General features: G+C 42.9%; 2 protein-coding genes and 1 non-coding gene across 5 annotated transcripts; 2 read left to right on the top strand and 1 right to left on the bottom strand.

Moving 5' to 3' along the window:
• Window positions 1–1,051: 1,051 nt before the first annotated feature.
• trnap-agg lies at window positions 1,052–1,123 on the top strand. Its single transcript has one exon. It is a non-coding gene; the product is annotated as a tRNA-Pro (tRNA).
• A 1,239-nt stretch (window positions 1,124–2,362) lies between these two features.
• ric8a (RIC8 guanine nucleotide exchange factor A) lies at window positions 2,363–20,457 on the top strand. 3 transcript variants are annotated; one of them, XM_046345153.1, is made up of 12 exons: window positions 2,363–2,753; window positions 5,893–5,940; window positions 6,329–6,346; window positions 10,575–10,862; window positions 15,267–15,656; window positions 15,849–15,943; window positions 16,228–16,378; window positions 17,273–17,368; window positions 17,481–17,625; window positions 17,879–18,023; window positions 18,257–18,376; window positions 19,434–20,457. In XM_046345153.1, exons 1-12 carry the CDS (start codon window positions 2,670–2,672, stop codon window positions 19,666–19,668), a joined length of 1,815 nt encoding a protein of 604 aa, XP_046201109.1. In that variant the 5' UTR covers window positions 2,363–2,669; the 3' UTR covers window positions 19,669–20,457. The 3 variants fall into 3 exon arrangements, with proteins under 3 accessions (XP_046201109.1, XP_046201116.1, XP_046201123.1); XM_046345160.1 differs by lacking the exon at window positions 6,329–6,346; XM_046345167.1 differs by lacking the exons at window positions 6,329–6,346; window positions 10,575–10,862 and having other exon boundaries at window positions 2,364–2,753.
• Window positions 20,458–22,536: 2,079 nt separating this feature from the next.
• On the bottom strand, window positions 22,537–26,069 carry LOC124033177 (cytochrome c oxidase subunit 8B, mitochondrial). Its single transcript, XM_046345143.1, has 2 exons — window positions 25,661–26,069; window positions 22,537–22,770 (listed from the first exon to the last, which is right to left on the bottom strand). The coding sequence occupies exons 1-2, from the start codon at window positions 25,769–25,771 to the stop codon at window positions 22,675–22,677; spliced, it is 207 nt and encodes a 68-aa protein (XP_046201099.1). The 5' UTR covers window positions 25,772–26,069; the 3' UTR covers window positions 22,537–22,674.
• Window positions 26,070–26,401: the final 332 nt, after the last annotated feature.

The raw sequence follows: 26,401 nt of genomic DNA, 5'->3' as shown, positions 1-26,401 counted from the left end.
TCAGCGCCATCTCCAGCAGGTAGTAAAGGATCAAGAAACAGTGGATTGTCTGAAAAACAGATCAGTGGAGGCTGCTGAGGGGAGGACGGTTCATAATAATGGCTGAACGGAGCAAATGGAATGGCATCAAACCACCTGCTTGATGTATTTGATACCATTCCACTGATTCCCTCCAGTCATTACCACGGGCCGGTCCTCCCAATTAAGGTGCCACCAACCTCCTGTGACAGAGATATATAAAGTCTGTGAATTGCATGGAGCTATTGACATAAACTGTGCAAGACCCATACCTGCTATACATGAGTCATTCATGTCGGCAGTGCACTGCAGGCACAGTAACTAATGTCTACTTGTAACTACTACTTGTAGTACATTTTACGTTCAAATGGCCTTAAATGTTGAGCCTCTAAATAGTAGTTGTCTCGTTTAGAGATTCTTCTCACAGTCTATCACCAGGATAATCTAGAGGAACATTTATGATGCTTGGATGCATATACAATATACTTAATACATGCATATACCATACAAGACCTTTGACCTTACACGTTTTCTAAAAATAAAATGGGATACAATACAATGCAGCCCCTTAAATTCTGAAGAAATACTCATTTTTAGACCAGAGACATCAAATGCAGAGAAGGTGAACAAAATGGGCCAGGGACTATATCTTCTGTCTTTCCAATGGACTCTAATGATGATCAATAACAGAGATAAATAGAGGACTTATATTATCTCCATTTTAAAGTAGTCAATTGGCTTCTTTTTCTTTGACTGATTCCTCCCAACTCATATTAAAACCCACCCAGTTGACTACTTTAAAATGGTGGAAGCCCTCAATTGCAATGTCCTTTCCAAAATGCGTTATGTCCATGATGAGTCCTCCATCTGTTTCCATTTGATCAACATGTCTGTGTTTGTGTAGAGTCTAGAATAGCCACTAGGTGGTAGTCTCTGAACAGTTTTACTGAGCATGCAACATTAACTTCAGAGGAATTCCTCATGCACGTGGCATGCAGTGGAATTTAAACTCTTGGTTGTTGAACCTAAGAGAGGCTCGTTGGTCTAGGGGTATGATTCTCGCTTAGGGTGCGAGAGGTCCCGGGTTCAAATCCCGGACGAGCCCTACTTTTAAGTTGTCAAGCAATTTACAGGATGAACAGGCCAACATAGAGTGTACAAAGCATAGTAGTGTACATTCACTAAAGCATCTCTATCAATAATATTACTTTGAATAAGTAGCCTGGAATCTTAACTCATAAACTCGGTTTCAATATTGTTATGGTGAAACAAAGCTTGTCAGTTAGGATTCCAGGTTAGTGTCGTAACTAAAAGCTGTTAGGATCAAGCAGAAACACAAATATATAAGTTAATTCATTAAATATTGTGACATTGTGAACTTGTGACATAGTGAATTCACACAGATGCAGATAACATTGGGGCACATTCCCCACCACAGTGACATAATGCTGAATGAAGATAAACTGAACCTTGCGCAGGAACTTAGATGAGTACTCAGGCAAAGGAGGATGCTACAGAGGGAAACAATGACTTCAATTTGCTGTTCAATCTCCTTTCACAATAACTTTTCAGATTTTCTTCTGTCCAAATGTTTTCTTCCGTTGCAAATGCAAGCACAAAGGCAAATGATGAAAGTCTGCTTGGTGTTAGACTGACAGTCTGCCAACTGCATAGTTTTGAAGAAATGAACATTGTCGTAGAGATAAAATATAAATACCTGTTTGATCCTTGTCCAGCTCATCAAACAGTCTCTGGAAGGCCTCCCTGGGGATGAAGCCACTGGATGACTGAGACGCTTTCTGAGGAAATTACACTTTTAGAATCTTTTGACGTACCAAAAGTGTTCACAATTCAGAGATGTGGCCATGTACATATATAACTTAAATCAAATCAAAGTGTATTTTTCACTTGCGCCGAATAGAAGATGTGTAGACCTTACAGTGAAATGCTTACCCACAGACTCTAACCAATAGTGCAAACAAGGTATTATGTGAACAATAGGTAGGTAAAAGAAACAAAAACAACATTAAAATAACAGTGAAAAATAACAGTAGCGAGGCTATAAAAGTAGTGAGGCTATAAAAGTAGCGAGGCTACACACAGGCACCGGTTAGTCAGGCTGATTGAGGTAGTATGTAGCGTAAAAGAGGGGTTGGCGGGTGGTGGGTGGCGGGTGGCGGGACACAATGCAGATAGCCCGGTAGCCAATGTGCTGGGGCACTTTTTGGTCAGGCCATTTGAGGTAGTATGTATGAACGTGTAGTTACAGTGACTATGCATACATGATAAATAGAGAGTAGCAGCAGCGTAAAATAGGGTTTGGGAGGAGTGCTGGTGTGTTGGTCTAGAGTTTAGCTGTAAATACGTATTTCTATATGATTTTCTCCGAATCCAGAACATCTTCTGTGTAAATAATATCTCCATATTATGCTGTTTACCGAAATGGAACTACAAATCCCAGGGTGCTGTGTGGTAAATTTGCAATCCTCCGCTAATCTTATCATCGCTGGTTTTTGAGTTCCAGGATCAGAGCCGAGTGACTATCACTCAGAGTCATATGTGCATATAGCTATCAGTACGGTAGAGCCCTGTACGTGATATCCGCGAGGCGCTAAACATTCGGGTGGACAGGGAACACAACAACAATTAACATGGATTTAAATGCCATAATAGAAAACATGGAAACGGGTGATCAAGATGCCGCATTGATGGCACTGCAGACGTACAATAAAAAGGTAAATTGTTGTCGATATCGTTATCAAGTACCGTATGAAATATGTTTTCTTCTAAGTTGAATTCCTCTGCAATTTGACAGTAATAAGGTTGAACATCTCTTTTGACGATAATGTAACGTCATGACACTTTGATGATCAATTGCAACAGAAACATGCGAACGGACTGTTCAACCTCGTAGACGTCCCGAGCTCTTATAATAAGTGTTATTTTGGGGAGCGACGCATAAACGCACACGCATTTACATAAGGTAGGTACTACAGTGTGACAGTCAACTAACTGTCAGTTGAGCACCAGCAGCCATAATACATCTGTTGTAGACCTATTCATAAATATATCAACATGTCATTGTAGCATTGTGTGCACATCATGCTGTTGTCATGGATAGGGAGGCTACAGTCTCTTTCTCTATCTCTCGATATCATTACAGGCATTGATTTGTGGGATATCTGTAAGATATCATAGCAGGATAAAGCTAAAGGAAGCCTAGCAATATGCAGACACACTTTGAGTATATATCAGCCTTCCTAACCCTCAGACTACCACCCATAAGTATCATTTAATCGGATCTCTATGTTACCACCCTGCTGTCTGCTCAGTCTACGCTGTGGAGGCCATTGCCTGGGCAACCGACCTCATACCCTGTAACCCTCTTTAGTCAACAATCCCCACTGTGTGTGTGTGTGTGTGTGTGTGTGTGTGTGTGTGTGTGTGTGTGTGTGTGTGTGTGTGTGTGTGTGTGTGTGTGTGTGTGTGTGTGTGTGTGTGTGTGTGTGTGTGTGTGTGTGTGTGTGTGTGTGTGTGTGTGTGTGTGTGTGTGAGAGAGAGAGTGTGAGTGTGTGTGTGTGTGTGTGATATTACTGTATTATTTCCATCATATTCCACAGTATTATTATTTATAGTGGGTATTCAGCCTACATATGTCTGTGGACGAACACATTAGTCCCAATTCTGACATCCTTATGTGATGATGTCTGACTGGAAATGAATCAGTAAAATGATAGGGCCATATCTCAGCAGTGGATGAGTATCCCGTTCCTCCACACACAAAGTGCCTTTCACAATATACACTTCTCTACAGAGACGTATACCATGTGACCATTACTAACATGTGACTTTGGGAACAGGCATAATTGAGTCAAATTGGATTGAAGGCAATGCAGAAACAATTCAGCTTTACAAATTCATCCCAATTAGTCAATACTTATTGAGGCATAGTTTAGAGTGATGCTTGTTTGATTTGTCTTTCCTTAGACAGAGTTACCTCACAGAGACTACCCACTGAGCATCAGTAGTCAGTCCTACCTAGACTTCTGTGGGTTCGCATCTATTGGCATAACAGGATTAAGTCTTCTGAGAAACACAAATAGATTCCCTTCAAATCCTGTCCATCTAAATGGTTCTCATCTGATCCTGTAGCTTTAGCCTGGCCCCCAGGCAGCTTCTGCTCTCTTTCCAACTAACAAATTGTATTGTCATGGCAACCATTGTTTGGTGTGCCAATGAGTGACAAGGAGTTGGCAAGATAGCACAAACAGATCTGGTACCAGGCTTACTGTAACATTACAAAGGGTTGGTCTGGTAACAGGCGTACTGTAGCATTACAAAGGGTTGGTCTGGTAACAGGCTTACTGTAGTGTAACAAAGGGTTGGTCTGGTAACAGGCGTACTGTAGTGTAACAAAGGGTTGGTCTGGTACCAGGCTTACTGTAACATTACAAAGGGTTGGTCTGGTAACAGGCGTACTGTAGCATTACAAAGGGTTGGTCTGGTAACAGGCTTACTGTAGTGTAACAAAGGGTTGGTCTGGTAACAGGCGTACTGTAGTGTAACAAAGGGTTGGTCTGGTACCAGGCTTACTGTAGCATTACAAAGGGTTGGTCTGGTAACAGGCTTACTGTAGTGTAACAAAGGGTTGGTCTGGTAACAGGCGTACTGTAGTGTAACAAAGGGTTGGTCTGGTACCAGGCTTACTGTAACATTGCAAAGGGTTGGTCTGGTAACAGGCGTACTGTAGCATTACAAAGGGTTAGTCTGATACCAGGCTTACTGTAACATTACAAAGGGTTGGTCTGGTAACAGGCGTACTGTAGCATTACAAAGGGTTGGTCTGGTAACAGGCTTACTGTAGTGTAACAAAGGGTTGGTCTGGTAACAGGCGTAATGTAGTGTAACAAAGGGTTGGTCTGGTACCAGGCTTACTGTAGCATTACAAAGGGTTGGTCTGGTAACAGGCTTACTGTAGTGTAACAAAGGGTTGGTCTGGTAACAGGCATACTGTAGTGTAACAAAGGGTTGGTCTGGTACCAGGCTTACTGTAACATTGCAAAGGGTTGGTCTGGTAACAGGCGTACTGTAGCATTACAAAGGGTTAGTCTGATACCAGGCTTACTGTAACATTACAAAGGGTTGGTCTGGTAACAGGCGTACTGTAGCATTACAAAGGGTTGGTCTGGTAACAGGCTTACTGTAGTGTAACAAAGGGTTGGTCTGGTAACAGGCGTACTGTAGTGTAACAAAGGGCTGGTCTGGTACCAGGCTTACTGTAGTGTAACAAAGGGTTGGTCTGGTAACAGGTGTACTGTAACATTACAAAGGGTTGGTCTGGTAACAGGCTTACTGTAGTGTAACAAAGGGTTGGTCTGGTAACAGGTGTACTGTAACATTACAAAGGGTTGGTCTGGTACCAGGCTTACTGTAACATTACAAAGGGTTGGTCTGGTAACAGGCGTACTGTAGTGTAACAAAGGGTTGGTCTGGTAACAGGCGTACTGTAGCATTACTACAAAGGGTTGGTCTGGTAACAGGCTTACTGTAGTGTAACAAAGGGTTGGTCTGGTAACAGGCGTACTGTAACATTACAAAGGGTTGGTCTGGTAACAGGCTTACTATAGGTAAACTGTAATAATCTTCCACCCTGATGTGGAAGAGAGAGAGAGAGAGAGAGAGAGAGAGAGAGAGAGAGAGAGAGAGAGAGAGAGAGAGAGAGAGAGAGAGAGAGAGAGAGAGAGAGAGAGATAGGCAAAACGCTCTCACCACTGGAACACGAGCACTCTACTTTACTGTACTGTATGCTAATTCACAATGAATTGTGTGAAATGTTTTATAATGTTTTCTCTTTACTTTCTTGTATCCTCCTAGATGACCCAGTGCTTCACATTTACCACAGATGAAGAGGAGCAGAGAGAGGTACGGAGTTTAGTTTTTTAATATGGATGTGTCAGAAACGGCACCCTATGTAGTGCACTTCTTTTGACCGGAGCCCTATGGGGCCTAGTCAAAAGTAGTGCACTATCTAGGGAATAGGCTACATCTGAAAAGGCACCCTATCGCCCTTGTACGGTTGTTGGTCATTGAGGCATTGGAATTATCAGCTTTTTAACTATACTGTTTGTTTGTAATCTGGTTTATGTAGAATCACAGTGAGATACAGCCCAAACACCAAAGTTGATAGTTGGTATCAGCCAAACTGTATAGAGTATAGTATAACCCATGCTGGTCAGTCTCACCAAATCCCCTCCACCCTAACTCTCTTTTTCATCTTTCATCTCTTTCTTCTTGCGTGCCTGTACACTAGGATGGGAAGTTACAAGAGGTATACGTGTGTAATGGTAGTGTTTCAGTATATTTCAACCCAAAGTTTATCTCTACAACTATTTCAATTCTTAATGATGTATGTAGACATTTGGCATAATGTAAGTAATTATTCATTGTTGTTACATTATATCAAGAAATACACTTTGGGTTCGTAGAAGTAGACATGTAATTATTTTCATGAGAGACAACCTGCAGCAAGTGACCAAGAGATTGTCTTTACATCTACAGGGGCATCAGACCCTCTTCCTGGATGTTTTCACAACTAGTCGATGATGACTCACTCATGTTCTGCTGCACTTCTAACCATTATTGACAGCATGTTGTCTGATATCCATCACAATTAGGTTTATCAGTCTTATCTCTGACATGTTGAAAGGTACTTAGGCCCATCGCTCCTCGCGGTGTGTTGAAATATAGCCCATACTTATTTGAGAATCCATATCATTTGATGATCCTTGGAGATGCTGTCCATAGCTGTATGTAACGTTATAGTCCCTCTCCACAAATGTTATTGCCAAATACTTACTTAGGGCTTACAACTGCTGGAGTATAGGCCATCATCAACAGCAGCATTCCATTATATCCGGGACTGGATGATTTGGTCAAGTTTTCTCAATGCCATGGTCAAGTTTTCTCAATGCCATGGTCAAGTTTTCTCAATGCCATGGTCAAGTTCTCAATGCCATGGTCAAGTTTTCTCAATGCCATGGTCAAGTTTTCTCAATGCCATGGTCAATTTTTCTCAATGCCATGGTCAAGTTTTCTCAATGCCATGGTCAAGTTTTCTCAATGCCATGGTCAAGTTTTCTCAATGCCATGGTCAAGTTCTCAATGCCATGGTCAAGTTTTCCCAATGCCATGGTCAAGTTTTCCCAATGCCATGGTCAAGTTTTCCCAATGCCATGGTCAAGTTTTCTCAATGCCATGGTCAAGTTCTCAATGCCATGGTCAAGTTTTCTCAATGCCATGGTCAAGTTTTCTCAATGCCATGGTCAAGTTCTCAATGCCATGGTCAAGTTCTCAATGCCATGGTCAAGTTCTCAATGCCATGGTCAAGTTTTCTCAATGCCATGGTCAAGTTTTCTCAATGCCATGGTCAAGTTTTCTCAATGCCATGGTCAAGTTTTCTCAATGCCATGGTCAAGTTCTCAATGCCATGGTCAAGTTTTCTCAATGCCATGGTCAAGTTTTCTCAATGCCATGGTCAGGTTTTCTCAATGCCATGGTCAAGTTCCCAATGCCATGGTCAAGTTTTCTCAATATATATGCCATTTAGCAGACGCTTTTATCCAAAGCGACTTACAGTCATGTGTGCATACATTCTACATATGGGTGGTCCCGGGGATCGATGCCATGGTCAAGTTAAATGTGGGATGCGGTTAGTTCACTGTTGACAGCACCCTATCTGAAAGAAGGCATTATGAGAGAACTTAGCAGATACTGGGTGTATCCCAAATGGCCCCCTATTCCCTATGTAGTGCACTATTTTTGATCAGGGTCCATTGGGCTCCAGTCTAAAGCAGTGCACTATATAGGAAATAGGGGGCCATTTGGGACAAAGCCACTATTCCGTGGTGAATTTATTTCGGTTTGGAGCTACTTGGAGAAGTCCTGACCGACCGGAAGTGTGCATTCATGTACTGTGTTTTGGAGAAATAGGGATCTGTGACTTGTATCTGTGATTTTTATCTGTCACTTGTATCTGTGACTTGCTTCAGTCTAATTGGTTACATCCAGTTACAAGCTATTATGTCATTCTTATCTGATGTCCTATATTTGCTGTGTCCTATCCCTCAAAGCTATTTATTTCGGGTAGCCACATGCTATCTCTGGAGACCTCACACAACGCAAGATATTTAGGCAATTAATTGATGAGGGCATTGTCAATTCTCATTATCATAGTTTCCCCAAGTATAGAGCAGAGCACAGGCAAGCTGAGTGAGCAGCAACCATCAATCATTCTCAGCATTCAACAACTGACTTGTCCTCACTCTGTCTCCCAAAGGGGAGGGAAAGACATTATGCTGTGAGCGCTACATCTGCTGGGTTCAAATGGGACCCTCTTCCCTACATAGTGCACTACTTTCGGCAAGAGCCCTGGTCAAAAGTAGTGCACACCAGAGGGAATGGGGTACTATTTGGGAGGTATTCTAAATGGCCCAGACTCCTGACTTAGGCAGCTATAATTCTGTTTCTAAAGCTTTTAACTTACTGCCTCAGGACATTCAGGGCCCACTGGGTGCACTGTGTTATATCGGGACAGGAAAACATCTGACGTGTACAGACTCATGATCCTGAACTTTACTTGGTTATGGATGGGTTATGCTGTGTCTTTCTGACGATAACATAGCGATGCTGGACTGTAGTCTACCTTCATAATGACATAGCGATGCTGGACTGTAGTCTACCTTCATAATGACAAAACAAAGCTGGACTGTAGTCTACCTTCATAATGACAAAGCGATGCTGGACTGTAGTCTACCTTCATAATGACATAGCGATGCTGGACTGTAGTCTACCTTCATAATGACAAAGCGATGCTGGACTGTAGTCTACCTTCATAATGACAAAGCGATGCTGGAATGTAGTCTACCTTCATAATGACAAAGCGATGCTGGACTGTAGTCTACCTTCATAATAACAAAGCGATGCTGGACTGTAGTCTACCTTCATAATGACAAAACAAAGCTGGACTGTAGTCTACCTTCATAATGACAAAGCGATGCTGGACTGTAGTCTACCTTTATAATGACATAGCAATGCTGGACTGTAGTCTACCTTTATAATGACATAGCAATGCTGGACTGTAGTCTACCTTCATAATGACAAAGCGATGCTGGACTGTAGTCTACCTTCATAATGACAAAGCGATGCTGGACTGTAGTCTACCTTCATAATGACATAGCGATGCTGGACTGTAGTCTACCTTCATAATGACAAAGCGATGCTGGACTGTAGTCTACCTTCATAATGACAAAGCAATGCTGGACTGTAGTCTACCTTCATAATGACAAAGCGATGCTGGACTGTAGTCTACCTTTATAATGACATAGCAATGCTGGACTGTAGTCTACCTTTATAATGACATAGCAATGCTGGACTGTAGTCTACCTTCATAATGACAAAGCGATGCTGGACTGTAGTCTACCTTCATAATGACAAAGCGATGCTGGAATGTAGTCTACCTTTATAATGACATAGCAATGCTGGACTGTAGTCTACCTTTATAATGACATAGCGATGCTGGACTGTAGTCTACCTTCATAATGACAAAGCGATGCTGGACTGTAGTCTACCTTCATAATGACAAAGCGATGCTGGACTGTAGTCTACCTTCATAATGACCAAACAAAGCTGGACTGTAGTCTACCTTCATAATGACATAGCAATGCTGGACTGTAGTCTGCCTTTATAATGAAATAGCAATGCTGGACTGTAGTCTACCTTCATAATGACAAAACAAAGCTGGACTGTAGTCTACCTTCATAATGACAAAACAAAGCTGGACTGTAGTCTATTTTCAACTCTTAATTTGATTTAGATTGATTCAGATTCACAATGATGGCATTCCAATATACTGGCTATTAATTACTTGGCATTTGTACTTTATTTATGTATATTGGAAGCATCTGAGACCCCAGTGAATAATATGTCTAAGCTCGTCTCAGTGTGGCAGCTTTTGTGCAGACAGCTGCCAGTCACTATCACGGCCCACAGATATGCAGAGATATGATTTAGACTGTTTCCCGTCATCATATCAGTCAAATGAGACAGTTCTTTATTAGAGGCATCGTGTGTGTATTATTAAAAGGCTTTTTATAGGGTGTTACTGCGATATCTCTAGAAAGGAAGAGAGAGTCTCTGATGAATAAATGATTGTTGTTACTCACAGATCACAGGGTAGCTTGGTGGCTTTGATTCTGACTTGGTCTATTTTTACACAGTTTTAAGCCCAAACAGAGGACTTTCTGGAACTTAAAACCTATACCTTATGCAGAACTAGTGGAAGAACCTCCTAAACACCTATTCCGCATTGATGTTGAATCTCATGAAAATAAGCAATTTCCCATCCCATCCTCTCCTCTGGAGATGGGGAAAGGCCTGTTTGGGACTGTACTGACATGCATGTACTTTAGTTACACAGACAAGCACCTCGTTGGTATAGAAATGTTTGGCAGTGTCGTAGGTCTAGTGATGCTGTCTCTTTGGTCCACCTGTGTCCTCAGAGGTTAGGAGAGCTAGTGCTGGGCTTCCTGGAGCGAGACCTCCAACCGTCCTGCCAGCTTGCCTGTCTGGAGACTATCCGCATCCTGTCACGTGACAAGAACAACGTGGCACCCTTCATCACGCACACCGCCATGCAGACCCTCAGCCGGCACGCTGGCATCGCAATCTCCCACGGCAACGTGGACTGCGAGGGCGGCGTGGTCCTCGTCCCTTTCGCTGAGAACCCGGACCTGGAGATTATCGTAGAGGCGCTGAAGAGCATCTGCAACATCTGCTTGCACAACAAGGTGGATTAAAAAAAAGGGTGATGTGATGATATAGGCTTAACCACACTGGGGAATACCGGACGGTGCTGGGCAAAAATAATATTTAGATAAAGAAATAAGAGGTCCGAATATAGAGAATGCTGTATGTAACTACTCCCCAAAGCTTTTTATTCCTGCACCATAATGATATAGTCTGTGTACCAAATGGCATCATGTTCCCTTTAAGGTGCACTTTGACCAGAGTCTACATTTACATTTACAAAGTCATTTAGCAGACGCTCTTATCCAGAGCGACTTACAAATTGGTGCATTCACCTTATGACATCCAGTGGAACAGTCACTTTACAATAGTGCATCTAAATCTTAAAGGGGGGGGGGGGGGAATACTTATCCTATCCTAGGTATTCCTTAAAGAGGTGGGGTTTCAGGTGTCTCCGGAAGGTGGTGATTGACTCCGCTGTCCTGGCGTCGTGAGGGAGTTTGTTCCACCATTGGGGGGGCCAGAGCAGCGAACAGCTTTGACTGGGCTGAGCGGGAGCTGTACTTCCTCAGTGGTAGGGAGGCGAGCAGGCCAGAGGTGGATGAATGCAGTGCCCTTGTTTGGGTGTAGGGCCTGATCAGAGCCTGGAGGTACTGAGGTGCCGTTCCCCCTCACAGCTCCGTAGGCAAGCACCATGGTCTTGTAGCGGATGCGAGCTTCAACTGGAAGCCAGTGGAGAGAACGGAGGAGCGGGGTGACGTGAGAGAACTTGGGAAGGTTGAACACCAGACGGGCTGCGGCGTTCTGGATGAGTTGAAGGGGTTTAATGGCACAGGCAGGGAGCCCAGCCAACAGCGAGTTGCAGTAATCCAGACGGGAGATGACAAGTGCCTGGATTAGGGCCTGCGCCGCTTCCTGTGTGAGGCAGGGTCGTACTCTGCGGATGTTGTAGAGCATGAACCTACAGGAACGGGCCACCGCCTTGATGTTGGTTGAGAACGACAGGGTGTTGTCCAGGATCACACCAAGGTTCTTAGCGCTCTGGGAGGAGGACACAATGGAGTTGTCAACCGTGATGGCGAGATCATGGAACGGGCAGTCCTTCCCCGGGAGGAAGAGCAGCTCCGTCTTGCCGAGGTTCAGCTTGAGGTGGTGATCCGTCATCCACACTGATATGTCTGCCAGACATGCAGAGATGCGATTCGCCACCTGGTCATCAGAAGGGGGAAAGGAGAAGATTAGTTGTGTGTCGTCTGCATAGCAATGATAGGAGAGACCATGTGAGGTTATGACAGAGCCAAGTGACTTGGTGTATAGCGAGAATAGGAGAGGGCCTAGCACAGAGCCCTGGGGGACACCAGTGGTGAGAGCGCGTGGTGAGGAGACAGATTCTCGCCACGCCACCTGGTAGGAGCGACCTGTCAGGTAGGACGCAATCCAAGCGTGGGCCGCGCCGGAGATGCCCAACTCGGAGAGGGTGGAGAGGAGGATCTGATGGTTCACAGTATCGAAGGCAGCCGATAGATCTAGAAGGATGAGAGCAGAGGAGAGAGAGTTAGCTTTAGCAGTGCGGAGCGCCCTCCGTGATACAGAGGAGAGCAGTCTCAGTTGAATGACTAGTCTTGAAACCTGACTGATTTGGATCAAGAAGGTCATTCAGAGAGAGATAGCGGGAGAGCTGGCCAAGGACGGCACGTTCAAGAGTTTTGGAGAGAAAAGAAAGAAGGGATACTGGTCTGTAATTGTTGACATCGGAGGGATCGAGTGGTAGGTTTTTTCAGAAGGGGTGCAACTCTCGCTCTCTTGAAGATGGAAGGGACGTAGCCAGCTGATGAGTTGATGAGCGAGGTGAGGTAAGGGAGAAGGTCTCAGGAAATGGTCTGGAGAAGAGGGGAGGGGATAGGGTCAAGCGGGCAGGTAGTTGGGCGGCCGGCCGTCACAAGACGCGAGATTTCATCTGGAGAGAGAGGGGAGAAAGAGGTCAGAGCACAGGGTAGGGCAGTGTGAGCAGAACCAGCGGTGTCGTTTGACTTAGCAAACGAGGATCGGATGTCGTCGACCTTCTTTTCAAAATGGTTGACGAAGTTGTCTGCAGAGAGGGAGGAGGGGGGGGGGGGAGGAGGATTCAGGAGGGAGGAGAAGGTGGCAAAGAGCTTCCTAGGGTTAGAGGCAGATGCTTGGAATTTAGCGTGGTAGAAAGTGGCTTTAGCAGCAGAGACAGAGGAGGAAAATGTAGAGAGGAGGGAGTGAAAGGATGCCAGGTCCGCAGGGGAGGCGAGTTTTCCTCCATTTCCGCTCGGCTGCCCGGAGGCCTGTTCTGTGAGCTCGCAATGAGTCATCGAGCCACGGAGCTGGAGGGGAGGACCGAGCCGGCCTGGAGGATAGGGGACATAGAGAGTCAAAGGATGCAGAGAGGGAGGAGAGGAGGGTTGAGGAGGCAGAATCAGGAGATAGGTTGGAGAAGGTTTGAGCGGAGGGAAGAGATGATAGGATGGAAGAGGAGAGAGTAGCGGGGAGAGAGAGCGAAGGTTGGGACGGCGCGATACCATCCGAGTAGGGGCAGTGTGGGAGGTGTTGGATGAGAGCGAGAGGGAAAAGGATACAAGGTAGTGGTCGGAGACTTGGAGGGGAGTTGCAATGAGGTTAGTGGAAGAACAGCATCTAGTAAAGATGAGGTCGAGCGTATTGCCTGCCTTGTGAGTAGGGGGGAAGGTGAGAGGGTGAGGTCAAAAGAGGAGAGGAGTGGAAAGAAGGAGGCAGAGAGGAATGAGTCAAAGGTAGACGTGGGGAGGTTAAAGTCGCCCAGAACTGTGAGAGGTGAGCCGTCCTCAGGAAAGGAGCTTATCAAGGCATCAAGCTCATTGATGAACTCTCCGAGGGAACCTGGAGGGCGATAAATGATAAGGATGTTAAGCTTGAAAGGGCTGGTAACTGTGACAGCATGGAATTCAAAGGAGGCGATAGACAGATGGGTAAGGGGAGAAAGAGAGAATGACCACTTGGGAGAGATGAGGATCCCGGTGCCACCACCCCGCTGACCAGAAGCTCTCGGGGTGTGCGAGAACACGTGGGCGGACGAAGAGAGAGCAGTAGGAGTAGCAGTGTTGTCTGTGGTGATCCATGTTTCCGTTAGTGCCAAGAAGTCGAGGGACTGGAGGGAGGCATAGGCTGAGATGAACTCTGCCTTGTTGACCGCAGATCGGCAGTTCCAGAGGCTACCGGAGACCTGGAACTCCACGTGGGTCGTGCGCGCTGGGACCACCAGATTAGGGTGGCCGCGGCCACGCGGTGTGGAGCGTTTGTATGGTCTGTGCAGAGAGGAGAGAACAGGGATAAACAGACACATAGTTGACAGGCTACAGAAGAGGCTACGCTAATGCAAAGGAGATTGGAATGACAAGTGGACTACACGTCTCGAATGTTCAGAACGTTAAGCTACGTAGCAAGAATCTTATTGACTAAAATGATTAAAATGATACAGTACTGCTGAACTAGGCTAGCTGGCAGTGGGTGCGTTGTTGACACTACACTAATCAAGTCGTTCCGTTGAGTGTAATAGTTTCTACAGTGCTGCTGTTCGGGGGCTAGCTGGCTAGCTAGTAGTGTTGTTTACGTTACGTTGCGTTAAAAGAACGACAATAGCTGGCTAGCTAACCTAGAAAATCGCTCTAGACTACACAATTATCTTTGATACAAAGACGGCTATGTAGCTAGCTAAGTAGCTAGCTACGATCGAACAAATCAAACCGTTGTACTGTAATGAAATTAAATGAAAATGTGATACTACCTGTGAATGCGACCGGGTTGTTGAGTTCTATTCAGAAGACGTTGGCTAGCGTTGGCTAGCTGTTGGCTAGCTAGCAGAGTCTCCTACGTTAAGGACGACAAATAGCTGGCTAGCTAACCTCGGTAAATTAAGATAATCACTCTAAGACTACGCACTCTAAACCTAAACAACACAATTATCTTGGAACGAAGATACGAAGACAGCAAAGACAGCTGTGTAGCTAGCTAACACTACACTAATCAAGTCGTTCAGTTGAGTGTAATAGTTTTCCCAGTGCAGCTAATCAGTGGACGTTAGCTAACTGGCTAGTGAAGACTACGTTAGGACGGCGAAATACGATAATTACGCAATTATCTTTGATACAAAGACGGCTATGTAGCTAGCTGAGAAGAAATTGCTAGGATTAGACAAATCAAACCGTTGTGCTATAGTGAAATATAATGAAATGTAAAAAGTTATACTACCTGCGGGAGCGAAGCGCCGATGCGATCACAAGCTCCAAACCGGGCTTTGGTCAAAAGTAGTGCACTATGTAGGGAATAGGGGGTTATTTGGGACATAACTTATATGGGGCCAGATTCAAAATTAGTGCACTGTAATATGAATAGAGTGTGATTTAGGATGCATTCATAATAATATATATCTTTCTTTAACCAAGGTGGCTGTGCAGGTGGGCCAGGATTTGCAGCTGATTGTTGGCATCGCGGAGCGTCTCAAGCAGTGTGGCGAGGACCAGTGGAACCACTACGTAAGGTTCTTTGACCTGCGCCTCATGTTCCTTCTCACCGCCCAGCGTGTGGCGATGCGAACCCAGCTGTTGAGGGAGTTGCGGGGGGTCAGTCTGCTGTCCAACCACCTGGATGCTACATTGGGGCTGTGTTGGCCTGATACCTTCGAGGTGGGGCGGGCCGGGGTGGAGGTTGATCCGGACTCTGAGGAACCGGCTGAACTGCCCCCACTCAGCCGGGAGAAGATCGAGAGAGCCATGGAGATCCTCAAGATCCTCTTCAATATCACCTACGATGCCAACCGCCGGGAGGTGGACGAGGTGAGCACTGAAGAGTGGATCCGCCATCAGGGTTTGGGTCAATTTCATCAATGCAAGAAGTTAACTGAATTGAAATGGAATTGGCTCTAACCCTGTCCACCATAGCATATTACTGTATACTGTAAACTTTGCATAGTGTTGTTTACATACATCAATATAATGATAATCACAGTTCCTCTGCTGAACCTATAGGAGGAGGCAGCGGCGTTCAGACACCTGGGAGCCATCCTTAGACACTGTCTGATGAGCAGCGCTGACGCACAGGACGACACAGAGGAGTTTCACAGGTAACAGGTCTTATTATCTTAGTAAAGGCTCTTCTGAACCTAAATCAGGGGTGTCAAACTCACTTCCTGGAGGGCTGTCCCATGTCTCTGCTGATTTTGTTATTTCCTTTCAATTGGTGTCCAATTAAGGCCTAGACAGCCAGGTGATGACCAGATTGACCTTAATTATTCAATCAAGTAAAGGAGCAGCGAATCCCTGATGACACTTTGCCCTCCAGGAATTGAGTCCGACCTGAGCTAAATTGTGTCCTGTCATAACCCTTTGTGTTTCTCCTGGGCTGCAGTCATTCACTGAACCTACTGGGGAACCTCCCTCTGTCCTGTCTGGATGTGCTGCTGATGCCCAAGGTTCAGCAGGGCTCAATAGAATACATGGGGGTCAACATGGATGCCGTCAACATGCTCCTGGAGTACATGGAGAAGAGGCTAGACAGGGTGAGCTGGGTTTTAACCCTCAACAGCAGGTTGAGATGCCGTTAGAAATGCTCAGTGGAGATTTCAATCTTGTTCTGATGGCAGAACTAATGGATGAAAGCTCAACGGTCAGTGGGCGTAGTTTACGGTGCCCTAAAATGGAATGAAGGAAAACTCTAACCTGCATTACAAACAAAACGTGTTTTTTCATAAAGGTGGCATAAACAGTTGCATACACACATTGTTTGGACGTGCATTCGTGTGTATCAGTTCATTGCCATCTCTTGTAGAGTCTTTGCTCCTGGAGCTGCTCTGTGTGCCATCCAGGTATTAAAGGTGATGTAATAATGTCCCTGCTGAGGGCGTCTGGCTGTGTGGATGGGATATGATTACCTCTCCAAATGGGATGTTGTTCTTGAAGGAGGTTGTCACAAGGGTGTTCCGGAAGGCACACCAGTGTCTTTGGGGATATGGGTAAACAACCAGGACAGTAATGAAACAGTCTAGTCTCATCCATAAGAGACATGGCAATAATTCATCTCGGCACGCAGAACCAAATCTTGTGAGAGACTTTGATAATATCTGACAAGTAATACCCACCATATCGGTCGGTGTGGGTCTAGCTGCTTGTTGCATTATCTGTCTAATAACAGTTATGTTTTTGGGTCTAGCTGCTAGCTGGTTGTTGTATTATCTGTCTAATAACAGTTATGTGTGTGGGTCTAACTGCTAGCTGAAGAGGTTGTTGTATTATCTGTCTAATAACAGTTATGTGTGTGGGTCTAGCTGCTAGCTGAAGAGGTTGTTGTATGATCTTACATTACATTTACATTTAAGTCATTTAGCAGACGCTCTTATCCAGAGCGACTTACAAATTGGATCTGTCTAATAACAGTTATGTGTGTGGGTTTCCAGGGCAAGAAACTGAAGGAGACCATGCTCCCCTCTCTTAACCTGCTGACTGAGAGCGCCCGCATCCACAGGGAGACCAGGAAGTTCCTCAGGATGAAGGTAGGTGATTGGACGTTTCATCTCATCATTCATCCAATTGCATGTCAATTACTGAATGTCCCATTGAGTTGGTTCTTCATTTGTGTGTGTGCGTGTGCGTGTGTATGTGTAGGTACTCCCTCCTCTGCGGGACGTGAAGAATCTACCAGAAGTGGGGAACGCCCTTCGCAACAAGCTTGTTCGCCTGATGACCAACATTGACACTGATGTCAAGAACTGTGCAGCAGAGTTCCTATTCGTCCTGTGCAAAGAAAGTGGTGAGTGGTGGTGTTTTCCTCTGCTTTCTAATTTTCTACAATTCATAAAGCCCTGAAGTGTGTACCCTCTATTGCTGTGTTGTTCACTGTTGTCCATCATAGTAGGAACCTTGATTTCTGGCTTTCTCAATAGCCGAGTGATGAACCAGATTTGGAAGTATGGTAACTACCATAATAAGGAAACTATAGGATTTGTAATATAATTATTCTCCCCCATCCACACCCCCTTCCACCCTATTTCCATCCTGTGCAGTGTCCAGGTTCATTAAGTACACAGGCTATGGCAATGCAGCAGGTCTCCTGGCCGCCCGGGGGCTTCTGCGAGGGGGGGGAAACCCAGGCGTCTACTCTGAGGATGAGGACAGTGACACAGAAGAGTACCGTGAGGCCAAATCTCAGTGAGTTGAATTTAACTTTATTAATAATGGACAAATCTCAGTGAGTTGAATTTAACTTTATTAATAATGGAGCCCTGCTCTGTTCTCCATCCTTAGGGGAAACAGACACAGTTTCGCGCTTGAAAATAATGCATACCTGCCCTATTTAGAATAGTTAAAAATCATTGACATTTAGTTTCGGCCACCTTGGCCTTATTCAGAATGAGTAGCATTGTGTTCTCTGTCCTGGCCAGAATTAACCCTGTGACAGGCAGAGTGGAGGATGAGCAGCCCAACCCCATGGAGGGAATGACAGAGGAACAGAAGGAGCTGGAGGCCATGAAGCTGGTCAACATGTTTGATAAGCTCTCCAGGTAAAGATGCAATTTCAAAGTAGCCTGATCGCTGATCTAAAATGGTTGGATAGGTGAAACCCAGGACTCCGCTAGATATCCTACAGCAACCCAGTCGTGTGAGATCAGGGATTACTCTAAAGAACAACGTAAGGAAGGATGCATTAATTGGAACAGGGCCACAGACACAGATAGCTCACTACAGCAGTGCCACAGGCTCCCAGCAGGTGTCCTCATCGCTTCCCTTCCCACTGTGGTTCATGCATCATTAATGAGCTGAGGCAGGAGCTGTTACCAACAGCTAACAGAGTGTATATATATATATAGATATTTATTTTAGATATATATGGGGGATTGGAAATAATGCAGATAATTACATTGATGGAAGCTACAATCTATCTGCAATATTAAAGTTGATCTACCCCCTAACAGAACAGTATGTATGTATGATTGTGCAACATAGTGTCATAAAACTGGTTAGCGGACTATAATCTGGAAATGGACTGTTGACATGTGGAAATCGACTGTTGACATGTGGAAATGGACTGTTGACATGTGGAAATGGACTGTAGACATGTGGAAATGGACTGTAGACATGTGGAAATGGACTGTAGACATGTGGAAATGGACTTTAGACATGTGGAAATGGACTGTAGACATGTGGAAATGGACTGTTGACATGTGAAAAAGACTGTAGACATGTGGAAATGGACTGTAGACATGTGGAAATGGACTGTAGACATGTGGAAATGGACTGTAGACATGTGGAAATGGACTGTAGACATGTGGAAATGGACTGTAGACATGTGGAAATGGACTGTAGACATGTCGAAATGGACTGTAGACATGTGGAAATGGACTGTAGACATGTGGAAAATGACTTTGGAAATGTGGAAATAGACTGTCTACCTGTTGCTTAATCCACCACCTCCTTTCCTAACAATAGTGATGTTCAATACAAGGTAAACATGTAATATTATCAATAATACACAGTAATGATCACAGCACTGCAGCCATATGTATTGGAATAATGAATCATCATACATGTCTTTTCAGTTGAGACTTTTCTATCTTTCAGGTCCAATATTATCCAGCCAATGATGCTGGGGATTGATGGTTCGATGACACAGATGAATTCTGGCGACCTGCGACGAATGAGAGACCAGATACCACAGGGACAACAACTACACCTACAAACACAACTACGTCTAGAACCACAACAACAAGAACAACAACAAGAACATAAAAAAGAACAACAAGATCAACAACAACAGCAAGGCTCAGGCAGCGAGGACGAGGGGGAGGTAGAATGAATATAATGGACTGTCACCTGTTGTGTAACCGTCACAGGCTCTGAAGCTTATCGGTGCAGGCAGAATCATCATCTGATGTAAGACAATGACTGTGTACTAAAATAGCTACAGTGTTTGAGTAGCATGTGAAATGTTAACTACCTTTCTTAAGTATATAGTAATGTTCTGGGTTGTGATTAACTTCCATCCGTGTGTTTAGGTATGTTTTCTGCCTTTTGTAGGTGAAATACTTTACATATCGGACTCCTTTCACATTAAATGTTGTTTCAAGACTTTAATCTTCTTTACGTTCTCAAAAGACAGAATGAAACTGTGTGATGAGTTTCCCTTTATTTGTCCCTGGTTTTGTTTGCGTTGTTCTTATACTGAGCAAATTATATTAAAGTTATTTATAGAATTAAATTATGAATCCATTAATACTGTTTCAGTAGTTGCATTGTTCTAAATTAGTGAACAGAGAGCATCAAAATGAAGTATAATATTTGATTATATTATGAGGTGTTTTTCATGTTATGTGACCTGATGTGTTGGGGGATGGGTGATCTTGATATGGTGTGCCACTATGCTATCTCAGTTATGTGCACATTTCAGTTCAGAATGGGAATGAGAAAACAATCTGTTGATTTTAGGTGGTTTCATGGCAATTTAAAGGTTTGATGAAAATAATCCACTTATATATTTACCCTAATTTATATTGTATACCAACTCTAATGTGAGGTTCAGTAAAAATGTTTCAAAAACATTCTCTTGAATTGGCATCTTTTATAAATAAATATTATTGGCATTTTATTTGACTTTTACCGTAATTATCAGGTATCTACCGAGAAAGTCCATGGCACAATGGTAATTAAACAGTAATAAAGATGAATTATTAATTAATATCTTATATTACAAAAAATATTTGTTGCAGTAAACAGTGTGCTATATTAGATTTAACCACCACCTATAATTATTAATTGACCACTAATACAATATAGAGGGAAATGGGGATTTCAATGGCTACAGGAAGAGAACAGGTAAGGCACTTGGTTCAAGGCCTCGGTTGTGTTCATTAGGGCACACCCAACAGGAAACACTGTACAAAATGTTTGCCATGGAACTTACAACTGAAGGATTCTTATTGGACAACTCCAGGTAGTTACAGTCCATTTTCTTCCTTTTGGCGCCTAATGAACACGTCCCAGGTCTTATCAAGCGTTTTTTTTTACTGGCCACTAAACGCATAACAAACACCAGCATACCAGCTCAGAATTAGAGATGTCATTTTAGGTGAACACGGCTATACTGCAGAGATGAGATGAGCTTCTTCTGTCTTCTGACATTATGTAAATCGAGGAAGAGGAGAATCAGACTACTATGTCAGGACTGCCCAACCTTCTTCCTGGAGTTCTACGTCGTGTAGGTTTTCAGTCCCAACTCTAATTTCTCTTATTAGCTGTTCACCAAGACCTTAACTAGCTGAATCCTATAGGTTAGCTTAGGGTTGGATTGAAAACCCTACAGAACGGTAGATCTCCAGGAAGAGTGGTGGGGGCAGCCCTGTCATATGGATACATAGCCTGTCTCATTGAAAGTAAAAGCTACCCTCTGGTGGCTGATGCAATGTACTGGAAAGTGTTTTCTGGGTGGAATCAAAGTTATTTTCAGTGGCTTCAGGAATATCAAAACCTTTCATTAAAAGGCAATGTTGTTTACATATTTTCAAAATCTGAACGTATACAGCACATGTCACAAAAACAATTTTTATAATCAAATCAACTCTATACTGAACAAAAATATAAACGCAACATGCAACAATTTCTACATTTTTACTGAGTTACAGTTTATCTAAGGAAATAAGTCAATTCAAAAAGATTAATTGGGCACTAATCTATGGATTTTACATGACTGGGCAGGGGTGCAGCCATGGGTGGGCCTTGGAGGGCATAGACCCATCCACTTGGCAGTCATGCCCACCCACTGGGGAGCCAGGCCCAGCCAATCAGAATTATTTTTTTCTCATAGGCTTTATTACAGACAGAAATACTCCTCAGCATAAAGGTTAAATGAAAGAAAAATGTGTTGTGGTTATTGTAAATGCACCATGAGACCTTTAGCTATCAGAATATAATTATAGCATTCATAATAGAATAGATATGTTGTCCATTTTTGTGAGGACCTGAAATGTCTCTTCTGCCTACTGATCTACTAGAACATATACACTACATGACCAAAAGTATTGAAGGCTTTCCACTAGATGTTGGAACTGTGCTGTGGGGACTTGCATCCATTCAGCCACAAGTGCATTAGTGAGGTAGGGCACTGATGTTGGGTAATTAGGCCTGGCTCGCAGTCGGAGTTCCAATTCATCTCAAAGGTGTTCGATGTGGTTGAGGTCAGTGGCTCTGTACAGGCCAATCGAGTTCTTCCACACCAATCTCGACAAACCCTTTCTGTATGGACCTCGTTTTGTTCATGGGGGCATTGTAATGCTCAGCACTCGGCGGTGCCGTTCTGTGATCTTGTGTGGCCCACCACTTCGCGTCTGAGCCGTTATTTCTCCTAGATGTTTCCACTTCACAATAACAACACTTACAGTTGACCAGGGCAGCTCTAGCAGGGCAGACATTTGATGAACTGACTTGTTGGAAAGGTGGCATCTTATGATGGTGCCACGTTGAAAGTCACTGATCTCTTCAGTAAGGCCAATCTCCTGCCAATGTTTGTCTATGGAGATTGCATGGCTGTGTGCACAATTTTATACACTTGTCAGCAACGAGTGTGGCTGAAATAGTCAAATCCATTAATTTGAAGGGGTGTCAACATAGTTTTGTATATGCTTTACATGTGCATGTGTGTGATGGTTTAGATCAGAAGATGAGACAGTCGTAGTATTGGGACATTAATTTATTGGTACATTCATTAATATAATCATCCGTCATATAAAGGGTTTAGGAGACTTCAGGAGAAGCCATCTGGAGTAATTCACCGGTGAAGTGGATCGGGGGTCAGTCCGGACAGGTCCACTTAGGAGTGGTGCTTGTAGTCCTCCAGATGGGCCAGGACATAACCAGACGGCCCCAGGATGGTGATGAAAAAGACTGTCAATGCAATGGCTTGCTCCTGGATGAAAACAACACCATTTACATCATGTTTAGGCCTATAATTATTTGATCTTGAAAATATATTATTTCAATATTACGTTTCAATAGAGACATAAAAATCTATTCATCAATTCATCTGACTCTGGGTAAGTAGACAAATGATCTACATCTGGAAATCTCACAGTATCCCATTTAAAAATGTATACACCATTACACTGTTGTTGCTTTTTTTATGAATAAATTGAAGGATGTTAAAGGTATAGTTGACTTTTTTACACATTATTTTACACATTATAGTCAGAGGGCTAACAAAACAACTATGGGGTTGATGGGGGCAATTAGTCCAAGTTAAATGCTCATGTTATTAGTGCCTATTTAAACACCTCTAAATCATGGATTACAGTTTCTCCTGGCCCTTGGACAGGGTAAAGAACCATCTGACTGACAATAAGGGGTAAAAAAAAGATAATTATGCCTTTAATTCATTTACAAATCAATCATTGCAAATAGGGCATTAATGGTAATGTTTTTTTGTGTCATTTGTTCTATTTTATTACCATGACTGAAATAATGCTCCCATAACATAAACAGTACCAGTCAAAACACACCTACTTATTCCAGGGTTCTTTTTCATTTTTACTATTTTTCTACATTGTAGAATAATAGTGAAGACATCAAAACTATTAAATAACACATATGGAATCATGCAGTAACCAAAAAAGTGTTAAACAAATCAACATATATTTGAGATATATCAACATATATTTGAGATTACTACATGATTCCATATGTGTTATTTCATTCTTTTGACTGATACTGTATATATATTGCCATGTATTACTTTTCCGTATGGGATGTTTCAATATTATATTTCAATTGTCATTCAGTCATTTTTGTTGTCGTCCCACTTTACCAACCATGGCTAGCTAAAGTAGGACAGTATGGAGTAGCTAAAGTGGGACAGTCCTATAGGCTTTTCCAATGGAGGAAAGAGAACCAGTTGACATTTGGGACCCCCTGTACTGGTGCCCTGGTTCTTCTAGTACTGTATCCTGTTCATGTTTCATTGTAGTACTGTTATTAGTACTGTTATTAATACTGTTATTCATACTGTTATTAGTACTGTTACTAATACTGTTATTAGTACTGTTATTAATACTGTTATTCGTACTGTTATTAATACTGTTACTAATACTGTTATTAGTACTGTTATTAGTACTGTTATTAATACTGTTATTCATACTGTTATTAGTACTGTTATTCATACTGTTATTAGTACTGTTATTAATACTGTTATTAGTACTGTTATTAATACTGTTATTCGTACTGTTATTAGTACTGTTATTCATACTTTTATTAGTACTGTTATTAATACTGTTATTCATACTGTTATTAATACTGTTATTAATACTGTTATTAGTACTGTTACTAATACTGTTATTAGTACTGTTATTAGTACTGTTATTCGTACTGTTATTAGTACTGTTACTAATACTGTTATTAGTACTGTTATTAGTACTTTTATTAGTACTGTTATTAGTACTGTTATTAGTACTATTATTACTACTGATATTAGTACTGTACTTAGTGCTGTTATTACAACTGTTATTAGTACTGTTATTAATACAGTTATTAGTACTCTTATTAGTACTGTTATTAATACTGTTATTAGTACTGTTATTATTACAATTATCAGTACTTGTATTAGTACTGTTATCAGTACTCTTATTAATACTCATATTAGTAATGTTATTTGAGTGAATTCAGAAAGAGTAACCTCTTCGGACATCTGTCCAACATATTAACCCAATACATGATACATTTCTGAAATCCTCAGATGTTTCCTAATCACCTCAGATGGAATTGAATTGTCACTGGGGTACAGTTGATACTATAAGGGTGTCCAGTTTATCTAACCTGCTGCCCCAGTCTACAAAATGCAAGCTGCAACTATGGTTTTGACTCAATGTACACACATGGGTGTGTCATGCCTCCTGTGAATATGATATCCACATGTTTTTGTATGTGATCTTGAAGGTTTTGTATGTGATCTTGAAGGTTTCAAAAAATGCATCATGTGTTTGGCTAATATGTTGGATAAATGTCTGAGGAAGTTACAGAAGACATACATGTAAAAGGTGTCCATACTTGTTCTGAATTCACCCTAGATGAGAATGTGGACTTTAAACAGTGGTGAGACATTTCTGTCAGTATCGTTCCCAACGTCCCAGCTGTAGATTTAAATCAAACTGGGCACAGTTTGACTATATTTGGCAAAGTCCTACAAGGTCAAATAATTTGGCACAATTTCAAGTAGGCTCCATGCACATGAACTAGACCACAAGGCAGGAAATGTGCGTAGCTTAGTTATCCGATGCCAAACACATAAAACAAATGTCAAACACACTTTAAAATAACGGACTTGAATTATCCATGCATGCAACCGACGAGCCTACGTGAAGGAATTTACAGTGATAATGGCGTTATGCGCACTTCCCCTATAGACCAGACTGGTGTTCACTAGACGGGGTACAGCTTTTGTCAAGATTTCCCTTTTCGTAGCAGGTTAGGAGATTTCGTCTAAGGTTAGGAAACAGGGTTAGGGGTAGGGTTAGCTACAATGCAAGAAAAATAAACGTTTGACCTTAATTTGACAAAAGCTGTATCTTTTCTAGCCGTGGACCCTATAGCCTAACCGTGTGAGAAGTCATAAAGCTGTAATAGTTAGTTATTAATATCACCATGTTTACATTAACCCCATATGACTTTGATATAGTCTTATAATGCAAAATCATGCTTCAAATAGACAGAAATCAAATGGATTTGTGAAGGACGAGCTTTTACGCTCTGCTCCCCGCAGAGCATTCTAGGATAGAGAAAGTGCTCAGCAACCTGCTGCATGTACTTACGCCCGCGGATATGTGGTGCTTCGCAGGCTTGTGTGACAGGGCGGCTTTGGAGACGATCTGCGACCTGACTGCGACCCTCAGCAAATTCACTGAACTTTTGAACCCAGACATGTTGGCTCTTTAGTGGCTGATTTCAATCCAATCAGCCTAATCGTGGTGAGACTTTAACTCTAGTGTGCCCAGGAAAAAGTCAACAATGTCCTTCAGAGGTAGCAGTTGTTTTTTGTTGTCTATCTGCCAAGTGTAATAAAGGGTTTAGCAAATAAGAGTATTGTATCGAAGTTCACTCCTGTTGGAACACTCTTCTGGCATTCAATTGGTCAAATCAACTGCGTTGGAGGCTCTGCTCCAGACAGGGGAGGCTTATAATCAAGAGCTGTTCCAGTTGGTGGGTTGTCTCTCTGTCTTCATGTTACACTGCAGAGTGAGTCAAAGGAACAAAAACAGCTGTAGCCTAAACGCGCCCCTAAATAAAAAATTTAACTAATGTGTGCGTAGTTTTGAAACAAACGTACACGGTGCGGGCTATATTCAGGTAAACTGTTTGAAAGTAAATTTGTTTATGTGTATGAGTGTGTGGTGTACAAATGAACCAATCAGCAATCACAAAAAATAAACAGTATATGTTTTGTTTAAATGTGTGTTTGGATGTGTGTGTGTGTGTGTGTGTGTGAGTCGGGCTATATGGAGGAGATGACTTAGTAGTTTGGTTCATCAAGCTGACACCCAGTCTTCGCTTGA

Source organism: Oncorhynchus gorbuscha, linkage group LG01 (assembly GCF_021184085.1).
Source record: "Oncorhynchus gorbuscha isolate QuinsamMale2020 ecotype Even-year linkage group LG01, OgorEven_v1.0, whole genome shotgun sequence".
Lineage (NCBI taxonomy): Eukaryota > Metazoa > Chordata > Actinopteri > Salmoniformes > Salmonidae > Oncorhynchus > Oncorhynchus gorbuscha.
The sequence above is the reverse complement of the archived record's forward strand: the minus strand, read 5'-3'. Positions and strand labels throughout refer to the sequence as shown.

Coding starts and splice junctions, on each gene's coding strand:
- ric8a (XM_046345153.1), top strand. CDS start 2,670: ATGGATTTAAATGCCATAATAGAAAACATGGAAACGGGTGATCAAGAT. Junction 10,863..15,266: donor ACATCTGCTTGCACAACAAG/GTGGATTAAAAA, acceptor TCTTTAACCAAG/GTGGCTGTGCAGGTGGGCCA. Junction 17,626..17,878: donor CGTCCTGTGCAAAGAAAGTG/GTGAGTGGTGGT, acceptor CATCCTGTGCAG/TGTCCAGGTTCATTAAGTAC.
- LOC124033177 (XM_046345143.1), bottom strand. CDS start 25,771: ATGTCTGGGTTCAAAAGTTCAGTGAATTTGCTGAGGGTCGCAGTCAGG. Junction 22,771..25,660: donor AGCACCACATATCCGCGGGC/GTAAGTACATGC, acceptor GTTTTCATCCAG/GAGCAAGCCATTGCATTGAC.